At 51.7% G+C, this 17004-nt stretch overlaps 4 protein-coding genes across 4 annotated transcripts; 2 read left to right on the top strand and 2 right to left on the bottom strand.

Moving 5' to 3' along the window:
• Positions 1-24: 24 nt before the first annotated feature.
• V8C40DRAFT_179707 (acyl--CoA ligase) lies at positions 25-2675 on the top strand. Its single transcript, XM_083211709.1, has 5 exons — positions 25-272; positions 339-574; positions 699-1064; positions 1173-1928; positions 2051-2675. The coding sequence occupies exons 1-5, from the start codon at positions 233-235 to the stop codon at positions 2384-2386; spliced, it is 1734 nt and encodes a 577-aa protein (XP_083075748.1). The 5' UTR covers positions 25-232; the 3' UTR covers positions 2387-2675.
• Positions 2676-4232: 1557 nt separating this feature from the next.
• Positions 4233-4928, top strand: V8C40DRAFT_239637 (uncharacterized protein). The gene has a single exon (XM_083214667.1). The coding sequence runs from the start codon at positions 4246-4248 to the stop codon at positions 4849-4851; it is 606 nt and encodes a 201-aa protein (XP_083075747.1). The 5' UTR covers positions 4233-4245; the 3' UTR covers positions 4852-4928.
• V8C40DRAFT_239636 (uncharacterized protein) lies at positions 4901-8198 on the bottom strand. Its single transcript, XM_083214666.1, has 2 exons — positions 7827-8198; positions 4901-7750 (listed from the first exon to the last, which is right to left on the bottom strand). Exons 1-2 carry the CDS (start codon positions 7884-7886, stop codon positions 5492-5494), a joined length of 2319 nt encoding a protein of 772 aa, XP_083075746.1. The 5' UTR covers positions 7887-8198; the 3' UTR covers positions 4901-5491.
• Positions 8199-13801: 5603 nt separating this feature from the next.
• V8C40DRAFT_273829 (uncharacterized protein) lies at positions 13802-16343 on the bottom strand (the record flags this gene model as incomplete). Its single annotated transcript, XM_083220535.1, has 5 exons — positions 13802-14372; positions 14474-14818; positions 14919-15232; positions 15293-16000; positions 16071-16343. 5 exons carry the CDS (start codon positions 16341-16343, stop codon positions 13802-13804), a joined length of 2211 nt encoding a protein of 736 aa, XP_083075745.1.
• Between the last annotated feature and the right edge of the window lie 661 nt (positions 16344-17004).

The following is a 17004-nucleotide window of genomic DNA, read 5'->3' as shown; positions in this document are numbered from 1 at the left end:
CCGATACCGCCTCCCGAGGTTTTTGCCAATCTGGACCGGCGCATCTCCACTCCCGATCTACCAAGGTCCTTAATTCAATGCCTAGGCTGTCACGGACAAGGCAGTATATCTCTTGCCTTAGCCCGCGCTGAAGCTCTCCACGGCTTCTCTTGCTCATTTCTCCTCTCATTACTGCTTGCTTCTCTTCCATTGTTCACTCTTTCTTGTTTCGTGTCTCGGAGACTAATTCGCCATGGTCTTCACACCTCCATCGTATCTTCCCCAGCTGCCAGGTATGCATGCGCGCTGCGCAGATGCGCCCTCCGATTCTCAGGCTGACAGCTAAACCCGCGAGACAGAGGTTCCGGATTCCATCACAATCGAAGAATTCCTGCGAAATGAGCAATATGGCCGGTACCCAGTGGCCAAGGCCAGAAACCCGTACACATGCGGCATCACGGGCACGACGTACAATGCCGCTCAGGTAGCTGAACGGATAGATTACATGGCTCGCGCAATCAGCAAGCGATTGGGCCTCAATCCTCACGAGGAGACTGAGTGGGAGAGGGTTGTCGCGTTGTACTCGGTCAACACGGTACGCTAGAATCCAACAACTTCGGCCCTTTTGACACGACTCAATCCCCCCCACCGTCTTGTCCGAGACCACTCCGATTGTTCAATAGCACATCTAACAAGGCCGTTACTTCTCTCTACCACAGATTGACTATCTCCCATTTACTCACGCCATTCACCGTCTCTCCGGCATTGTCACTCCAGCAAGCGCCGCATACTCGACACAGGAGCTCGAGCACCAGCTCCGCACGTCAGGAGCCAAGGCCGTGTTTACTTGCCCTCCTCTCCTCGAAAATGCTCTCAAGGCAGCCACCGCTGCAGGAATTCCCAAGGATCGCATATTCATTTTGCGCACTGCGGGCTTCGACAATCCTCCTTCATATGTGACCATTGACGACTTGGTGGCCGAGGGCAAGAGTCTGCCGCCATTGAAGCCTTTGAATTGGGTCAAGGGTCAGGGTGCTAGGCAGACTGCTTATCTGTGCTACTCTAGCGGAACTTCTGGCCTGCCGGTAAGTGAGAAATGGCTAGTATTTTATATGTTTGAACCCTTCTGGTGCTATATTTTGCTCCTGAACGCTTGTAAGCGACGCTGACACGAACTCGTTGATATCCCAAAGAAAGCCGTCATGGTCTCCCACCGCAACGTCATCGCCAACGTGCTCCAAGTTTATTTACTAGACAGCGTTCCCCGCAAAGAGCTCGGCATCGAATCGCAAGTTTTGCTCGGCGTTCTTCCCTTCTCGCACATATATGCCCTCGTTCTAGTTTCCACCCTAAGCCAGTACCGCGGCGATGAGACTATTGTGCTGCCAAAGTACAACTTCCATGAACTTCTCGATGCTGTCCAGCGCTTCAAGATTGAGCAACTGTTTGTTGTCCCACCCATGCTCATCCAAATCATCGGCAACCCCCAAAATACTGCCAAATACAATCTCGAGAGCGTACGCTTCGTCTACTGCGGCGCAGCCCCGCTAGGCCCAGAAGTCGTCAAGGCCGTAACCAAGATGTTTCCCAAATGGCGCATCGGACAAGGCTACGGCATGACTGAATGCTCACCCACCGTCTCTTCGACCAACGAGCTGGACGTACTCTTTGGCTCTTCAGGCTCTCTATTACCGGGAAAGAAGGCCAAGGTTATCGATCTCGAAGGCAAGGAAGTGACCGAATACGACACCCCGGGCGAGTTGTTGATCCAATCTCCCGCCGTTGTGCTGGGGTACCTGAACAACGAAAAGGCCAATGCCGAGACATTTGTCCACCACGAGGATGGTCGGTGGCTACGAACAGGCGACGAGGTTGTTGTCCGAAAGTCCGCCCAGGGTCACGAGCACCTTGTTGTTGTTGACCGGATCAAGGAATTGATCAAGACCAAGGTAAGCTACCAACCTGAGATACGCAAATCGAACAAACAAACAACTATTGGCTCAGCACTCCTCCCCTTATGTGCCTTCTTTCGTCTCTCTTGAACTCTGCTTACCAAAAAATCCAAAATTAGGGCCACCAAGTCGCCCCCGCCGAACTAGAAGCCCATCTCCTCAGCCATCCCTACGTCTCCGACTGCGCCGTTATCCCTGTCCCCGACTCTTACGCTGGCGAAGTGCCCAAAGCCTTCGTCACCAAATCTGTCTCCGACTGCGCTGGCAAATCTGACAAGGAAATTGAAGACGCCATTCAGAAGCACGTCAAAGACCACAAAGCCAAGCACAAATGGCTCAACGGTGGAATCGAGTTCATTGACGCGATTCCCAAGAGCCCTAGCGGCAAGATCTTGAGGCGCCTGTTAAGGGACAAGGAGAAGAAGGCTAGGCAGGCTAAGGGAGCAAAACTATAAGATGAGAAACGGCGAGCCACGCTATGTGATGACGAATTTAGAGATTTTTCAAATCTGTTCTGGAAAGACACGTTTTGTGTAGATGTTTTTCGTTCCTTTGGGCATTGAGCGTGCGATCTACGCAGGGAGTCCGACGGTATTGTAGGCCAAAGATTTTGGGGTAATATTTTTCTGAAGAATTTGCGCACTTGAAAGCTCCGAGTGTTGCATTTTGTATTATGAGACGAGGCATGGTAGAGAGATGATAAAAAGACTATTAAAAGTAGTACAAGGGAATTCTGATAACGACTCTATTTTTCACTCGAGGTGCACTGACTGCTCTGTCTTCATACATGTCCCTTGGTCTCATCTTCAAATGGTCTCTTCGTGGATATGCTTACAATAGCACCGCTATTATCACTGTCTGTACCGAGGTTGACATTCCTACATGTATCGATAGGATGATAGCGATCCTGCCATACCTAACAATCGTGCCTGCCTCCCATAAATTCGTACACGTAGATAAGATTGCTGATTCATTAGGAAGGCCGCACACAACTACATTAGCCCTCTATAATAATGAAGGTCCCGATAATCCATCGATCAGTCATTCGCGCTTAAACGAATCTCATTCAACTCCCTGTCTTTCTGCTTCGCCTCTCGAAAAAGCAAGAGATTTGTAAAGCCCGACCGCCAGGAGGCAAGAGAAAGAACGAGCTGGAACCAACACCAGGCATGCCAAGAATCGACGAGACGTCGGATTCAACAGAAGAAGACATGATTGATGAAGACACAGCTGAGCAAAAGCTAGGAATGTACTGGCGGGACAAATGGTGATCATGATACAGGAAATGGGCCTATCGCCCAACATGTTTGATCCAAAGACACGAACGAATGGGCCAAACATGTTGTTACAAATATCTTCAGCTGGAGGTGCTACAAAGCAAGCTGTCCGTGGTTTCTCGGAAGAAGTGTACTCTATTCCGTACAGAAAACGCACCTTACATACTAATATACGTTAGGATTGAGAAAAGAGTATTCCCAGACTCGGCCGTAAATATGATCGGATGGCAACATAGAAAAATCGACAATCTTCGCACACGTACTGTCCGAAAATGGATAATATTTGGCGAGAATATCTTGTGAGACTCACCGATATCCTTGACAATGACAGTGTCTTTGGTCTGTCAACATTTAGTAGCAAAGCAATCTGCTCTTTCTGGTACTGCCTTAAACATGCAGTGGCATTATTCCACGGATAGCCTGTGTCGTCACAGCCACAATTCTGCAATGTTCTTGAACTAATGAACAGAGGCTTTCCCCCCAGATGAAGAAACTGGGGAGTGACAGGTAGATAGTCAACGCCCCAAGCTGACGACCCAGCATCCTGTGTCTCAAATCTAGAGTTAGCTGTGATAAGACCAGATTCTTGAAGAATATACCGATCGTGGCAGAAAGTAGTGGCAGTAGTAGATACCCAAGAATTCAGGTATTTACTCCCTGGAAACGTTCACAGATAAACAGCTTTCCTTAACATCTTTTTCCAACACTTGAACTGTATGCTGTCACCGGGGCCAATTCACTTGTGTGCGGTTGTTTGCACACTTCACCGCTGTTACTTTCTGCCGCACGTGAGTGACTGAAGGTCGAAAGTCCCAGAGTCCATCCTTCCAATTCAGAACTCCCCTCTTCTCCCAAACTTCCAAACCCCTCACCAGGGCACGACAAGATTCCAAGCATCGCTCAAAGACTACTAGCATCCATCTAAAGGATCTTCCAGCTATATCGAGTGCGCAATGTCAACCCGCCGAGACCCGCGCGGTCGTTTTGGTGGTGCACCAAGAGACCCTCTGATCAGCACCGTACTTGGTGATAACAACATGAAACAAGAAACTTTCAACATGTCTCGTATGCCCGCAAGCCGCTCGCCATCTCAAAATGTGCCTTACTTATTGCAAGGAGCCGAGGGCAATATGATCTGGGAGGATGGCCAGACCATTGAAAATGCCACCGGAGCTGCCGCCATTGGCTTCGCCGCCATCAACGCACTCGACTGCATCGCGAAGAACGAGGGCAAGGTTACCGATAGAGACCTCGGCCTCATCAAGGAACTCGTCAATTTCATTCAGCCAGACACAATGAATTCCTTCCGTAGGGGGTTCAGAGAGTTGCTGCAACAAGCCACTCCCCCCGGAGGACTCTCTAACTCTTTCCTTCCCAAAGACGAGGGACCTCGATCACAGCCCGTCAAACACGGCTTATTCCCAAAGGTAGAGGTCGAAAGCCCAAGAAAGCGATCGCGCCTCTGGGAAGAGCTGAAAATGGAGGAAGACTCTGACTCGAAAAGCATGAGAGACCTAAAGGAGCCACTCGTACGCCAAGCGACGCCATTCAACATGAAGCTACATGACCTGTCGACACCGAGAAGACTCAGACCCCGCCACTCCACCACATCGATATATCCAAGTGGCGGCTACTACAAATAAGGAGGGAGGGAGGGACGAGAACAGTGATTCACAAGAGAGCAGCAAGAAGTTATGGTAATAATGATTCTATTTTCACTCAAGATGCATTGAGCACCATTACTACTACAAATACAGAAAAATGCAGCCATCACAGAAAACTTTCACTCGCATACAAACAAAAAACATGAAAAAAAGAGTCAACCTTTTTTCCAAAACGTCCATAGCCTTGGCAACAGCCAAACGGCAGATGAATCTCGTATCGATATTAATATTAAGTTACCACATCGGCCAGCTCAGTGAGGTGTATATAATGGCTCCTTGTGCATTGCATTGCATTGCGCGTGAAACCATTTGATTCAAAGATCATCCTCCCCCTCTTTGTTCTTGACAAAGAAACCAGAGAGAGAGAGGTACCCCCAAGCTGTGCTGTCCATGTGCTCGTAAGGATCGTAAGAATGATATTGCCCTACTGTATGAGGGTCATTTTTTCCGCTAGTCAGGTCCTGTCCGTATACACATACATTCCCCCTTCTAACCACTTCAAATAATAAATACTGCGCGCGCCCTCCCAGAGGCACTGAATGAAAAGCAAATAGCCCAAAAACAAATCAAAGGAAACGGTTTGTTACACGCATGTGTATCTTCCAATCAAGGAGCTGCTTTACAGGGCAAAGACAGCGGCCATGACGGCGAGACCCAGGCTCATACCGGCGCCAACGCGGCCAGCAGCGCCAATAACGGGCAGGCCAGTGTTGCCGGGGAAAGCTCCAGTGCCGGTGGCGGTGCCGATAGGGGCAGGAGGAGGAGCGACCTGGGTAGGGGCAGAAGCAGGGGCGGTCTCGACGGGAGCAGTCTCAGCCGGAGGAGGAGCAACGTAGGTGGGCTGACCGGCGGGAGGAGCAGCAGTGATGCTGACCTGGGGAACGGTGAGAGCGGTAGAGACGTAGTAGGTGGTGCTGCTGCCGGGGATGGTGGTTCCCTCAGAGACGCAAGGCTCAGTGACGGTGGTCTCGACGACGACAGTGGTGTACTGAGTAGGAGTAGCATAAGGAGTGCCGGTCACGGTGATGATGGAGGTGATGGGGGCAGCACCAGTAGCAACGGCAGGGTTGGAACCAGCATAGCCAGCGCAGACACCCTGGAAGAAGGTGATGGCAGCGGCGACGTCGTCATCGTTGTTTCCGTTGGAGTAGATACACTCAAAGACGTTCTGGACGAGATCCTTGCTGGGGCAGTAGCAGGCGGCGTCGGTGTTGTCCTTGCAGTTGGGGACCAGAGTCAACCAGGTGTTGATGCACTTGGGCAGGACATCGGGGCAAGGAAGAGACTGGTCGGGGGAAGATCCGGTGCCAGTAGGAGCAGCGGCCTCGGAAGTGGGCAGAGGAGCACCGGGGGTGATGGTGGCAGTGACGGGGCAGATGGTGGTGCTGACGGCAACGGTCACGGTGGTGACAACGGGCTTGTCGGTCCTGGCCGGACAGTTGGTCACCTCAGGGGCACAGCTGGTGATGGTGTGGACAGAGGTGGTGAAGACGGTTGAGGTGGTCTGGTAGACGGTGGTGTAAGGAGCACCAGGGCCGGTGGTGACGGCATCAGAGCCACCGGTGGTAGCGGGAGCAGTAGTCTCGGCACCAGCGGGAGCAGTGGTGGTCTCACCAGGGACGGGGTAGGTCTGGCCAGCAGGAGCAGTGGTAGTCTCAGCACCGGCGGGAGCAGTGGTGGTCTCAGTGCCAGCGGGAGCAGTGGTCTCAGCACCGGCAGGGCCAGTAGTGGTCTCAGCACCAGGAGCGGTGGTAGTCTCAGCACCAGCGGGAGCAGTGGTGGTCTCGCCAGCAGGAGCGGTAGTGGTCTCGGCACCAGCAGGGCCAGTGGTGGTCTCGCCGCCAGGAGCAGTGATGACAGAGGTGCTCACGACAACATCGGTGGTAGCAGTGTCGGTGGGAACGCCATAGGGAGCAGTGGTAGTCTCGCCACCAGCAGGAGCAGTGGTAGTCTCAGCGCCAGCGGGAGCAGTGGTGGTCTCGGTCTCGCCAGCAGGAGCGGTAGTGGTCTCAGCACCAGCAGGGCCAGTAGTCGTCTCACCAGCAGGAGCAGTGTAGGTCTCGCCAGGAGCAGTGGTAGTCTCAGCACCGGCAGGGCCAGTGGTGGTCTCACCAGCGGGAGCAGTGTAAGTCTCACCGGGAGCAGTGGTGGTCTCGGCACCAGCAGGGGCAGTGGTGGTCTCGCCAGCAGGAGGAGTGTAGACAGGCTTGGTGTGAGGCTTGGTGTGGTGACCGCCGCCAGGGGGAGTGTAGACAGGCTGGGAGTAAGAAGGCTTGGTGTGGTGACCGCCGCCGGGAGGAGTGTAGGCAGGCTGAGAGTGAGAGGGCTTGGGGGGAGCGTTGTTGCCACAGTTCCAAGTGATGTGGTGAACCTTGGTGCCGCAAGACGACTTGCCACCCTTAGAACCGCCAGGGTAGACGATGGAAACACTCTTAGCTCCACCGCACTGGGTGTTCTTGACGGTGGTTCCGTGGGACGAGCACGAGGCAGACTGCTTGCAAGTAGAGCCGTCGGGCATGTCGTAGTGGAACTCCAGACGAGCATCAAACTCGGTCGAGATGGAGAAGGTGTCAACGGAGAAGTGGTCGTTGCCAGCGCTGGCAGAGATGCAAGGAGTGGTGTTCTTGTCGCCCGTGCACTGGCCAGAGATGGAGCGGCCGGTAGCACCAAAGGTACGAGCGCTCAGGAGGGTGTCACGCTTGCTGAAGTCGTTCTCGCACGACCAGCCCTTGAAGTCGAATCCTCCATAGTGTCCAATAACGCCGGTGGGAACGTCGCTGAAGTCCCAGCCGTTGTGCTGCTGGGTGTTGCAGTTGTTGTCGGTGTTGCCGGGGCAGCTGTAGGGCTTGGCGTTGGTCCAAGAGCTACCAAGGGAGTACTGGATGAAGAAGTTAGCCATTAGAGTTCTATATATCAAGCGTATATATATCAAGTCATGATTGAGGCCGACTCACGGTGGCAGCAACCTGCTCGACGCTGGCAGCAGCCAGGAGAGCAAAGGCGGCAGTCTTCATGATGAAGTAGGTTCGAAACGATGGTGAGTGTGAAACGACAGTTGTTCGCGATCAAGCGTATACAAAATATGAATCAAGAATATAAATATCGATATGGACTTGAGAGTAGTTGTTTGAGGGATTCAAAGATAACGAATGACTTTGATCCGATAATGAGAGACTTGTTGATTAGGGAGAGAAAGAGAAGAAAAGAAAAAAGAAAAAATAACCACACAAGGACTGTTTGAATCTCAAGAATCAAAAGAGAGGAGGAGAAGAGGGACGGACTAGAGGCGGATCTATATACTCAAAGGCCGGACGCCTTTGTTGGAGGTGAACGTGCTATGCGGTTCACCCGTTGTCTTGCCTTGGCGCTTGAGCAGGCGCAAAGGCTCAACCCCTGTTCCTTCGCAGCATCTCCCCACAGCCTGTGGGCAAGGCCAAATCAAGACAGAGACCCATGATGAAGCGCCGGGAACAAGGTTGAGGCAATCTCGAGTCAGAAGGTACTGAGTACCAGGCCGGCGCATCGGGGACCAAGTATCAGCGCATAGCGGCTTGAGGGAGAATACGGTGGAACATGGTGAGAATGGAGTGGCACATGGTAACGCGCGGGACTTAGTACAGACAACTCGGAGGAGCTGAACAAAAGGTAGCAGTACAAAGAACACTTTAGACCAGCTTCTGGCATGACGATGCTGGAAGCCGCAAGAGGCTTGGAGTTTTGGCACTAGCCCGGCGAATTGTGTGGCGTCTTGGCTGGGTGGACACGGGGCACATGTAGAGCACTTGTACACCCACACCAACATTTGAGCTGAACGAGTACTTGGCCACTACCGCGCGCGAGAGTCGCCCTAAATCCGTGCCAAGACCCCCCAGGGGCACATGGATGGCCTGCTGCCGAAACGGCTCCATGTCCCAGGGGCCGCGCTACAGCGTTCTTGGCAGGCACACGGCGCTATCCAGTGGTCGCTGAAGCACGTTCACGGACCCCTAGAGACAGCACGCTTCAGGTACCGCTCCCTACCTGACCTACTGTAAGTTCCACTGCTAAGGTAGCAGCACGACGGCAGTGGAGGAGGTTACAGGTGGGTTGGCCAGTGCTCTTTTACCGCCTCCAGTTGCATTTGCACCCGACGATTTTTCGCCAGTCAGTCCACCAGTGGGCTCATTTGCACATGCAATGTACTGTTGATGATATTGGTGATGGCCTATGGAAATGATTCAACGAAAGAGAACCAAAAGTGCTCGCAGACCACAACAACTGCCTAAATGATAAAATTATCCAATGATAGGTATTAATCAAACGGCATTTGATCTCAATGCCCATCGTCAACTCCGACGCACAGCCAATCAAACTCTGCAGCTTGTAGCGTGCGGGTTTCCGGTGCCATATCGCCTCTGCCAATCTCCCTCCAAATGGCCAATATTCATGCGCGCCTCGCAAGCCTCACCTGCATCGAGGGCCATTTCTGGGGCCACCGCCCACCATTCAATTGCCTCAGCGCCTAAGCTTGCAGACAAGTTTAACCCGCGAGCCTAATGCCTAACCTGGTTAAGGCTCCTGCAGGAACCCAAGTGCATGCTCGTACTGCCCATGCTTGCACCCCCTGGATGGACGCCTGATACAAAGACAAATCTGTAAACTACAACACTTTGCGCACAGCAACCCAGCAATGAAAATTTGATAGATGGAAATTTGATATAAACGCAAACGTACATAGGATGGGAGTCTCGACAAATGATGATGAAATATTGAAAATAATAAAACATCCCAGCAAGTCACAGCCAACTGTTTGCACTGCAAGGCCCTGCGCTTTTTTTTTCCTTCCTTTCCATAGTTTCTTGCCTCAGGCTTGCCACCAACCGTTCTCAATCCCCTCAGTTGCTTCCTTCCTCGCCTTCTCCGTTCTTGCTTCAGGTTCGCCGGCGCTTTCCCGCACTATCCTCGATTGATATCACGTTACCGCCTGCCCTCCCTGCTTTAGGCCTTGTCCATGTTTCTCCATGAAACTGTCACAGACCTTTTTTTGTTTTCTCTCCTTGTGTGACCAAACGTTTATTTTTATCTTTTTTTATCCCGCGCCTGATCTTGAGACAGACCAATCCAAACCACCGCGATCCGCGCAGGCACGGGCTCGATCTCTACTCGTGTCATCCATGCCGCTTCTGCAGACTTGTGCCTGACTACCACCACTAGTCACGGCGGTAGCGCAGGTACGGCTTCTGGCGATGGAGTCTCCATGCCTCTTTCACCACCAGCTGAACTGACGCGAGTGCTACAGATGGTAGATTGTCTGTGCTGTCCGAGTATATCCACGTAGAACCGCTATGCCAAACGCAGACACCGTCAACTCGCCTCGCCTCGTCTTCTTCTCCATCTTGACCAAAAACTGTCGCCTACTACGGAGCAGGCCTTGTCAACCAATCCCTGTCCCGCCACGCCTTGCAGTGCCAGCCGGGTCCGGCAACTGTCTTCTTTTCCAGCTAGGCTCTGTTTGCTGATTGATGGGGGATGGGGGACTTTTTTCCCCCATGAACACTGCCTCCGCCACTGAACCCTGCTGTCGAATCAATCATGCCACAGCAAAGGCGAGTCACCCCCTGCCTGTCGGCGGACGAAAATCTCCAAGCGACGCTGAACCGACGTCTGGTGGCCCCCGTTTCCACACAGCAAGCTTGTTTGTGAACAACTTATAATTTACAACGCCCAACACGCTGGTGCTTGGCACCCCAACCCATGCCCGGCACCTCGGGTAACAGTATGCAAGTAACAAGCAGCAACCGCATAGCACACTATGACTAGGTTCGCAGCACGGGATATTCGGTGCCGAGCACTTGCAGCTCTTCTCATCCCATTGCTCCGTAAGTGTAACCACTCTATACTTGTTCTGTCATGTCAACTCCTAGAGCCACATTTTCCCATGGGCCTGCTTGCCTGAGAATGCTTGCTACATTCGTATGTACAATCTCCGGACTCCCTACTAACAGGAGTGATAGATGATAAGACAGCGTCCACGTTTTGATATATCAAAACCGCCCACGCAGCAGTCACCCAGCCCTCCAAAAGAGGAAAATGAAAAGGAGTAGTGTCCCTTTCTACTGCCTAAAGTCATTTGGCTGTTATCGCCAGACTAGTGGCATAATTTCCTTCTCTCCCTGCTCTACGATGCCGAGTTCCAGCTGGGCTTCAAGACCTGTTCTCATGACTGCAACCCGTTTAGCTCAACCACTTGGCCATGCTTGGAGATGCTTGACTCAGGTTCAGGGCATTCATCCTCCCGTCGATGGATACTCTCAAGCCATCTTGACTAGACAGGTGGAAAATCGCCTTTTCAGCCGCTGCCTTACAGCCGCATTTGATTGACAAAGGCAAAACAGGTCCTGGGCACGACGTCAGTTTGCCATGAATTCACATGTTCATCTCCACCATATCAGTCGACATTTGCAGCATCTAATGTGAATATTTTTGCGCTCCTCAGGGATTCCGCCAATGCCAAGCCTGCGTTTCCGGTTTAGTTGTGAGTGTTTACCCTGTTCACCACCACCGCTAACCCTCAGCAACATCCCTTTAAATTGCTCCTATATCCTTCTCCGATGGATTCCATGTTAGTAACGGCACCTGGTCGCTACGGAGTACGGAGAAGTGCGATCCAACACCGCCGAGATGGCTTCCAGACGCACCCAGGTCCTTTTCAGGAGGAGCCATTAACATTGTCTCAACTCCAGTAAGTTTTAGCCTTTTGACATGTGGAATGTTTTACTGCCGCAAACGTTGCATTGGCTCCCCTCTAGCTCATGCCAGTTGCCTTTTCTCTCTTTGGCAATAATATTCATGCTCCGGATCGACAGTTGCCATTGTCGGTTCTCTCCGAGATCGTCGCTTGTGAATCCACCGTAGAGGCCCGCATCCACGGCAGAACCGAGATTCTGTCAGTACTTTTTCGTATACCAGCAACTACCTGTAGCACATTCTCGCTCTGTGAAATACTAATCCTGAGCTCCTCTGACATTCAATTCAGAAAATCAATCGAGATGGGAAAGCTCAAGAATTTACTTCGTCTGTCTATACGCAGCAAGAGAATACAGCACTCACGATAATATGAAGACCATGGGACCCTGGTTACCAACAAAGAAACGAGAAGCTCTATCTTTTCGTGCTACTTGATGGTTCCTCTTTACTATTCCGTTTGGGTACTGGACCACCAACTATTACCTGGCTATCGATTGACGGCGGGGATAAAATTTTGTATGGGTACACTACTGGGTATAGAGTAGTAGCAATTACTACTACTACTACCGTCGGCTTCCTCCAAGCTTGGACTAGGATGGCATGCTAATCTGAGACCTCTTCAGCCTTTTCTCCGTGTTGGTCTTCTTTCTGCGCACAAGCCGTCCATCCACCAAAGATGGACCTGCTTTGCTTTTACAGGTCGGTGTTCCGTACGAAATACCTAATTTGGAACATTGCTGCTCCGTGCCCTTGCACAGACCGGCAAGACCACGATGAACTTCCGTGATTGGAGCGTTCAGTGCTTAACCGAACCTCACGTATCCTATCTGGCTGTAAAAGAGGCAATGTTCATTCCCGACATGTGCTTTTGAAGAGCTTTCCTGCATGAGAGTGTGATTGCATTTGGTAAATAACACGGAGTACGGAGTACAGCTTTTCTCTTTGCATTACAAATACGAACTCACGAGCAATGCTAACAAGCCGTGCAGCCAGGGCAAATTGCGTGGTGTGATACTGCTTCACATACGCCTGCATCTCACTAATTTGGACAGCACACGGGCGCTCAGTATGGCGCAAGTCGCGAATCGCTTGTCGACGGCCCAGCTGATTCGGCAGACAAAGATGTTGTTTCACCACGAGGATAACCTGAAGCGGCTATCCGATCCAACGGAGGTGGCGAAGCTCGACCCCATCCATGCGTTGCTACGCTGGGGCCCACAGGGTTCTGTCATACTGTACGCACCAAGCTAGTGCCTCCCTGTTGTTCGGAGGATATCATTTGAGCAGCCTTGCAGGTGTGTAGTACGAGTACTCCGTAGTAGTCGTATCATTGCTTTACGCTTGTACGGAGTATCGGGCACGACTTGTGTCCTGTTCTGTGTGGCGTCGGAATCTGAGGATATTGCTTTTGTGGCACAGCCAGGTACGATCTGAACCTAGTGGGGTTTATCTTGGCTGAATGCTAATGCCAGGGCCCGTCAGAACCTTCCCAGACCCGCCGATGTTCCGTTTACTGCCGGCAATAGATGCACGAGGTGTGTGTGTGTCCATACGCCAGCATGTGAGTAGCAGCATCCTGTCTGGATCGAACCATCGACCGTTACCTACTCTCTCTTCCACGGCCAAAGAGAGAGTAGCATATCAGAGAGAAACGAAACGGTGACCCAGAAAACGGTACGTCGTTTCGTATTGTAGAATAGATCTCAGCGAGCGTGTATCTGTGTGCATTATGGTTGCTCAGTTGCCGACCAACCTACCCTGGAAGTCGAGTCAAATTTGTTGCGTTCTCAACGCTGCGTTTGGCAAAAGTGTGCTGCTTCTTCTTCTTTGTTTAAACCCCCTTTCGTATAGTAGTGGCGTTGTGGTTCTTCATCTTTCTTTCGTTTTGTTTCTCGTTTTGTTTTCCTTTTTTGTTTGGGTCATCTCACTGCGGTCCAGACACGACATTTTGACATAACCCTTCCCTGACGTTTCTGCCATCCTTTCTTTAGTTGATTGACCGGCAGCCCCAGTTGTTCCACACGTTGGTCATTTCAAAAAGGAATAGCAAGGTGAGCGCGTCGCTTAAGACTCAACATCCTCTCGCTCATCTTCTAACTACGTAGTACCAATCACATTCGAATAAGGACAGCAAGATGGCTTGCTGGTTCGGTATACCGGGCCAAGTCGGTTGAGATTCTACCCGGCTCTCAGCAAATTACTGTCAATCTCGCTGAGTCTCCTCTGTCTCCTCTGTCGACAGCTGCTCATATTCCTTGACCAAGTTTTCAAGCCGCACAGAAATTGGATCTTCATCTTTGTTTCCCATTGTGAGAGGATAATGGGATTGGGCGTATTCGACCAATAACGGCTCTTCGGCAGTGAGAGGATCCCAAACCACGTAATTCTGGAGGATCGCTAGATCTCGGGGCGCCAGTCGATCTCGCAGCAGCCGGTAGATGACTGAGGTGAGGTGGATGTGTTGGCCTTGATCGTATAGTCCTTTTAGGCTCAAAATGATTGTCGATCTTAGAGACTTGATAGTTTCCACGTCGTCAGCAGGAGTCATTTTGAGGCTGTCCAATGCTCCGCCGGCTATAAACGACAAATGAATGGTCAAGAAGGGATCGCAGTATTCAAAGCTGTGCCGGATATAGTAGAGGCGACCAACAGTCTCGAGGCGAGCTGCTGCATGGGCAGCAGTCTTTTGGGCAGTCTCTTTCATGAGGGTTGATGCTTCCGAAACACCGGCTTGCTTTACAGAGAAAAGGATGGTGGCCAAGTATAGCTCCATGCTATTATTAGATCGTCTTGTCAGTACTCCGTCATGATCGCATTTTTATCAAAATGCATGAAGGGAAACGGCCACAAGGGAAATGGCCGAGGGAAAACTTACTGTACTTTGAGCTGCCACGGGAAGACGATATTACGAGGAGAGAGGGCAGCAGGCAGGCCCAGATACCACTTCTCTAATCTCGAGAACATGGACCAGATCCGGCTGGGAGATTCCGTGTTGTTTTCCTTCTGGCTGTAGCTGATTGCAGCCATGTCGTGGATGATTGAACGCAAACCGGAAATTGCTTTAAAGTAATGCCCATATTGTGCAGGAACCAGCGTTGAGCTCAGTGGGTATCTCAGCTTGAAGTCTCCGTACCAAAACGGATGCTCATCTGGGCTGGGCAGCGGCTTGGCAGGCGGATCAGGAATCAAAGGAGCTCGATAATAGTAGTAAGATTGTATGCTGTCATGAGATGGATCAACAGATTAGCAGGAGGGGACAAGATAAACGCGGCGAATCAAACAAACCACCAAAAGAAGAAGTGCGGCAAGAATCTACTTACCACTGCCAGTTGAAGAGAGCCCAGGCCGTAAAGACGCGAGCATGAACCATTCTCTCGTACGTCTCATTCGCATGATCCCCAAACAGATCCAATTGCTGAGCGACTTTGAGAGCATGCACTAGGTACGGCTGACCGACCTTGTCCATGCCGTTGTGGCTATAGATGAGATTCAGGAGCGTGGCAGTTTGCACAGAAACCAAGTCGACCTTATGGCTTTCCAGCTCCCATAAGCGCTTCGCCTCTGCCAAGAAGCGATATCTGAGACTCTGAGGGACCCAGAACTGGTTGCGATTGGGTATACCCATTAGGGAGTGCTGGCACCTCGGTCAGCTTACACGTATCTATCCGACCTGGGCTGGATCATATATACTTACGCATGCTTCTGCGAGCAAGGCATTGACGAGTACTGGTCTGCAAAATCGCGGATCACGGTCAATCATGGCTTGGAAAAATATGTCCTTGTGGAATACGGGAAACGTCGGGTACTCATGGAGAATGTAAGCTCGTATGAGCGTCCGCATCAAGTGGTCGTCAGTGGCTACCTGTGTCCACTCGGAGGGTTTGAGGTGGTCAATCAGAGGGTCCAAGAGTTCGGCGGCATGGTACGGCTGCAGATATATATTCAGGTAATCGTTGGTTTGCGCTTGTTCCGATTGTGTGCTCTCGCGGGTGTCCTCTCCTCCAGCCCCGTGGAAGGCGGTTTCATACAGTAGCGACTTGAGATATGGGTTATCTGGAGTTTGAAGGTGGGTTGGCATGGAGGCAACATAGGGAAATTGGTAGCGCCTCCGAGTCTCCGGAACGACAGAAAGCTGCAGCAGAAGATCACCCTCCCTGATCTGCCTCAAAAGAGTCCTGGGTTCAACACCCTGGCGTACCAGGCTGAACATGGTCATTGCATCCTTCTCCGAACAGGTCTGAAGGGCATTGAACAGCTCTTCAAAAGTAGTTGATTTTTTGTTTTCCTCTCGATACTTGCGCTTCAGCACGGCTGTGTTTGTCTCCTCACGATAGACCGAGTCGTAGTTGCAATCGATCTCGCGCGTCTGGCAACCTGCGCATTTCGGCCGGTTCCCATTGCACTTCCGGCGGGGTTGTCCTCATGAGCTTAAGGTCCAAGCATTTCTCTATAGGCGGGGTGCCAAACAATACCTTGATTTTGCGCTTCCGGCATGATTCGCAAGCAACGCTGACGGCCTTCTTCACTGGCCGCCGCCCGGTCTTGGTGTAGTAGATGGGCGCAGAAGATGTAGGCAATGCAGGCGGGTATAGAAACGCGGATGTAGACGTGTGTGTAGACGAAGTGGCGGACGTAGGCGTAGATGCGATCTTGTCTTCGGTCAGAGATGGCACACCGTCGAATGAATCTGCACGCTCCGAGGCGACCCGGCGATATTTGGTCGGTGGCGAGGCGCTATCTTGCATTGTCAAGGGTATAAAGGGTGAGCGCAGGGATGATTTTCAAATTCCGGGGCAAAGAGTCCGCTGTGCCAGAGGGCATGTTCGTGTCGAGAAGAGGGACGCGGGGATACCATCTGCTTAATATGGAGAGTTGAAAGAGGGTGTAAAAAAGAAAGGAAGGAAGAAGATGCTATTCCATCCCAGGGTGCTCCAGATTAGGCAAGCGAGAGAATTCGGGGTCTTCTTCCGTCTACCCTGATGGCGGACATGATGATCTGGGTGGCTTTTTGGGCCACTTTAGACGGAGCCAACTCCGCCCGAGGCCCCTCTTACGGAGCAGATGATGTGCTTATTGGCTCCCTGCAAGGGGACCTCTCAAATGTCTAAGACCATCTGAAAGTTGAATCTTGAGATGTGATGGTCATGTATCAGCCGCAGCACCAATGCAGAAATCTAGCGACAAGGAAGCGGAGAAGGCAAAGCGAAAATAGCTAGAGGGCAGCCTTCTTGATGACACGAGGATTTCAATCAGAATTCACATTCATGATTGCATCCGAGATGGATGGACGCGCAACACCACGCCCAACAAGCAGGTGGCTCAAGAGTTACAGTAGAGCCAGACGCCGGGCCTCTACCTCACCGTGCGAGACATTTCATGCCTTAGTCTGGTTGCAGCCTTGGCTTG

This window comes from Trichoderma camerunense (genome assembly GCF_050948025.1).
Source record: "Trichoderma camerunense strain CBS 138272 chromosome Unknown V8C40scaffold_5, whole genome shotgun sequence".
NCBI classification, from domain to species: domain Eukaryota; kingdom Fungi; phylum Ascomycota; class Sordariomycetes; order Hypocreales; family Hypocreaceae; genus Trichoderma; species Trichoderma camerunense.
This window is presented reverse-complemented; position numbering and strand designations above follow the sequence as displayed.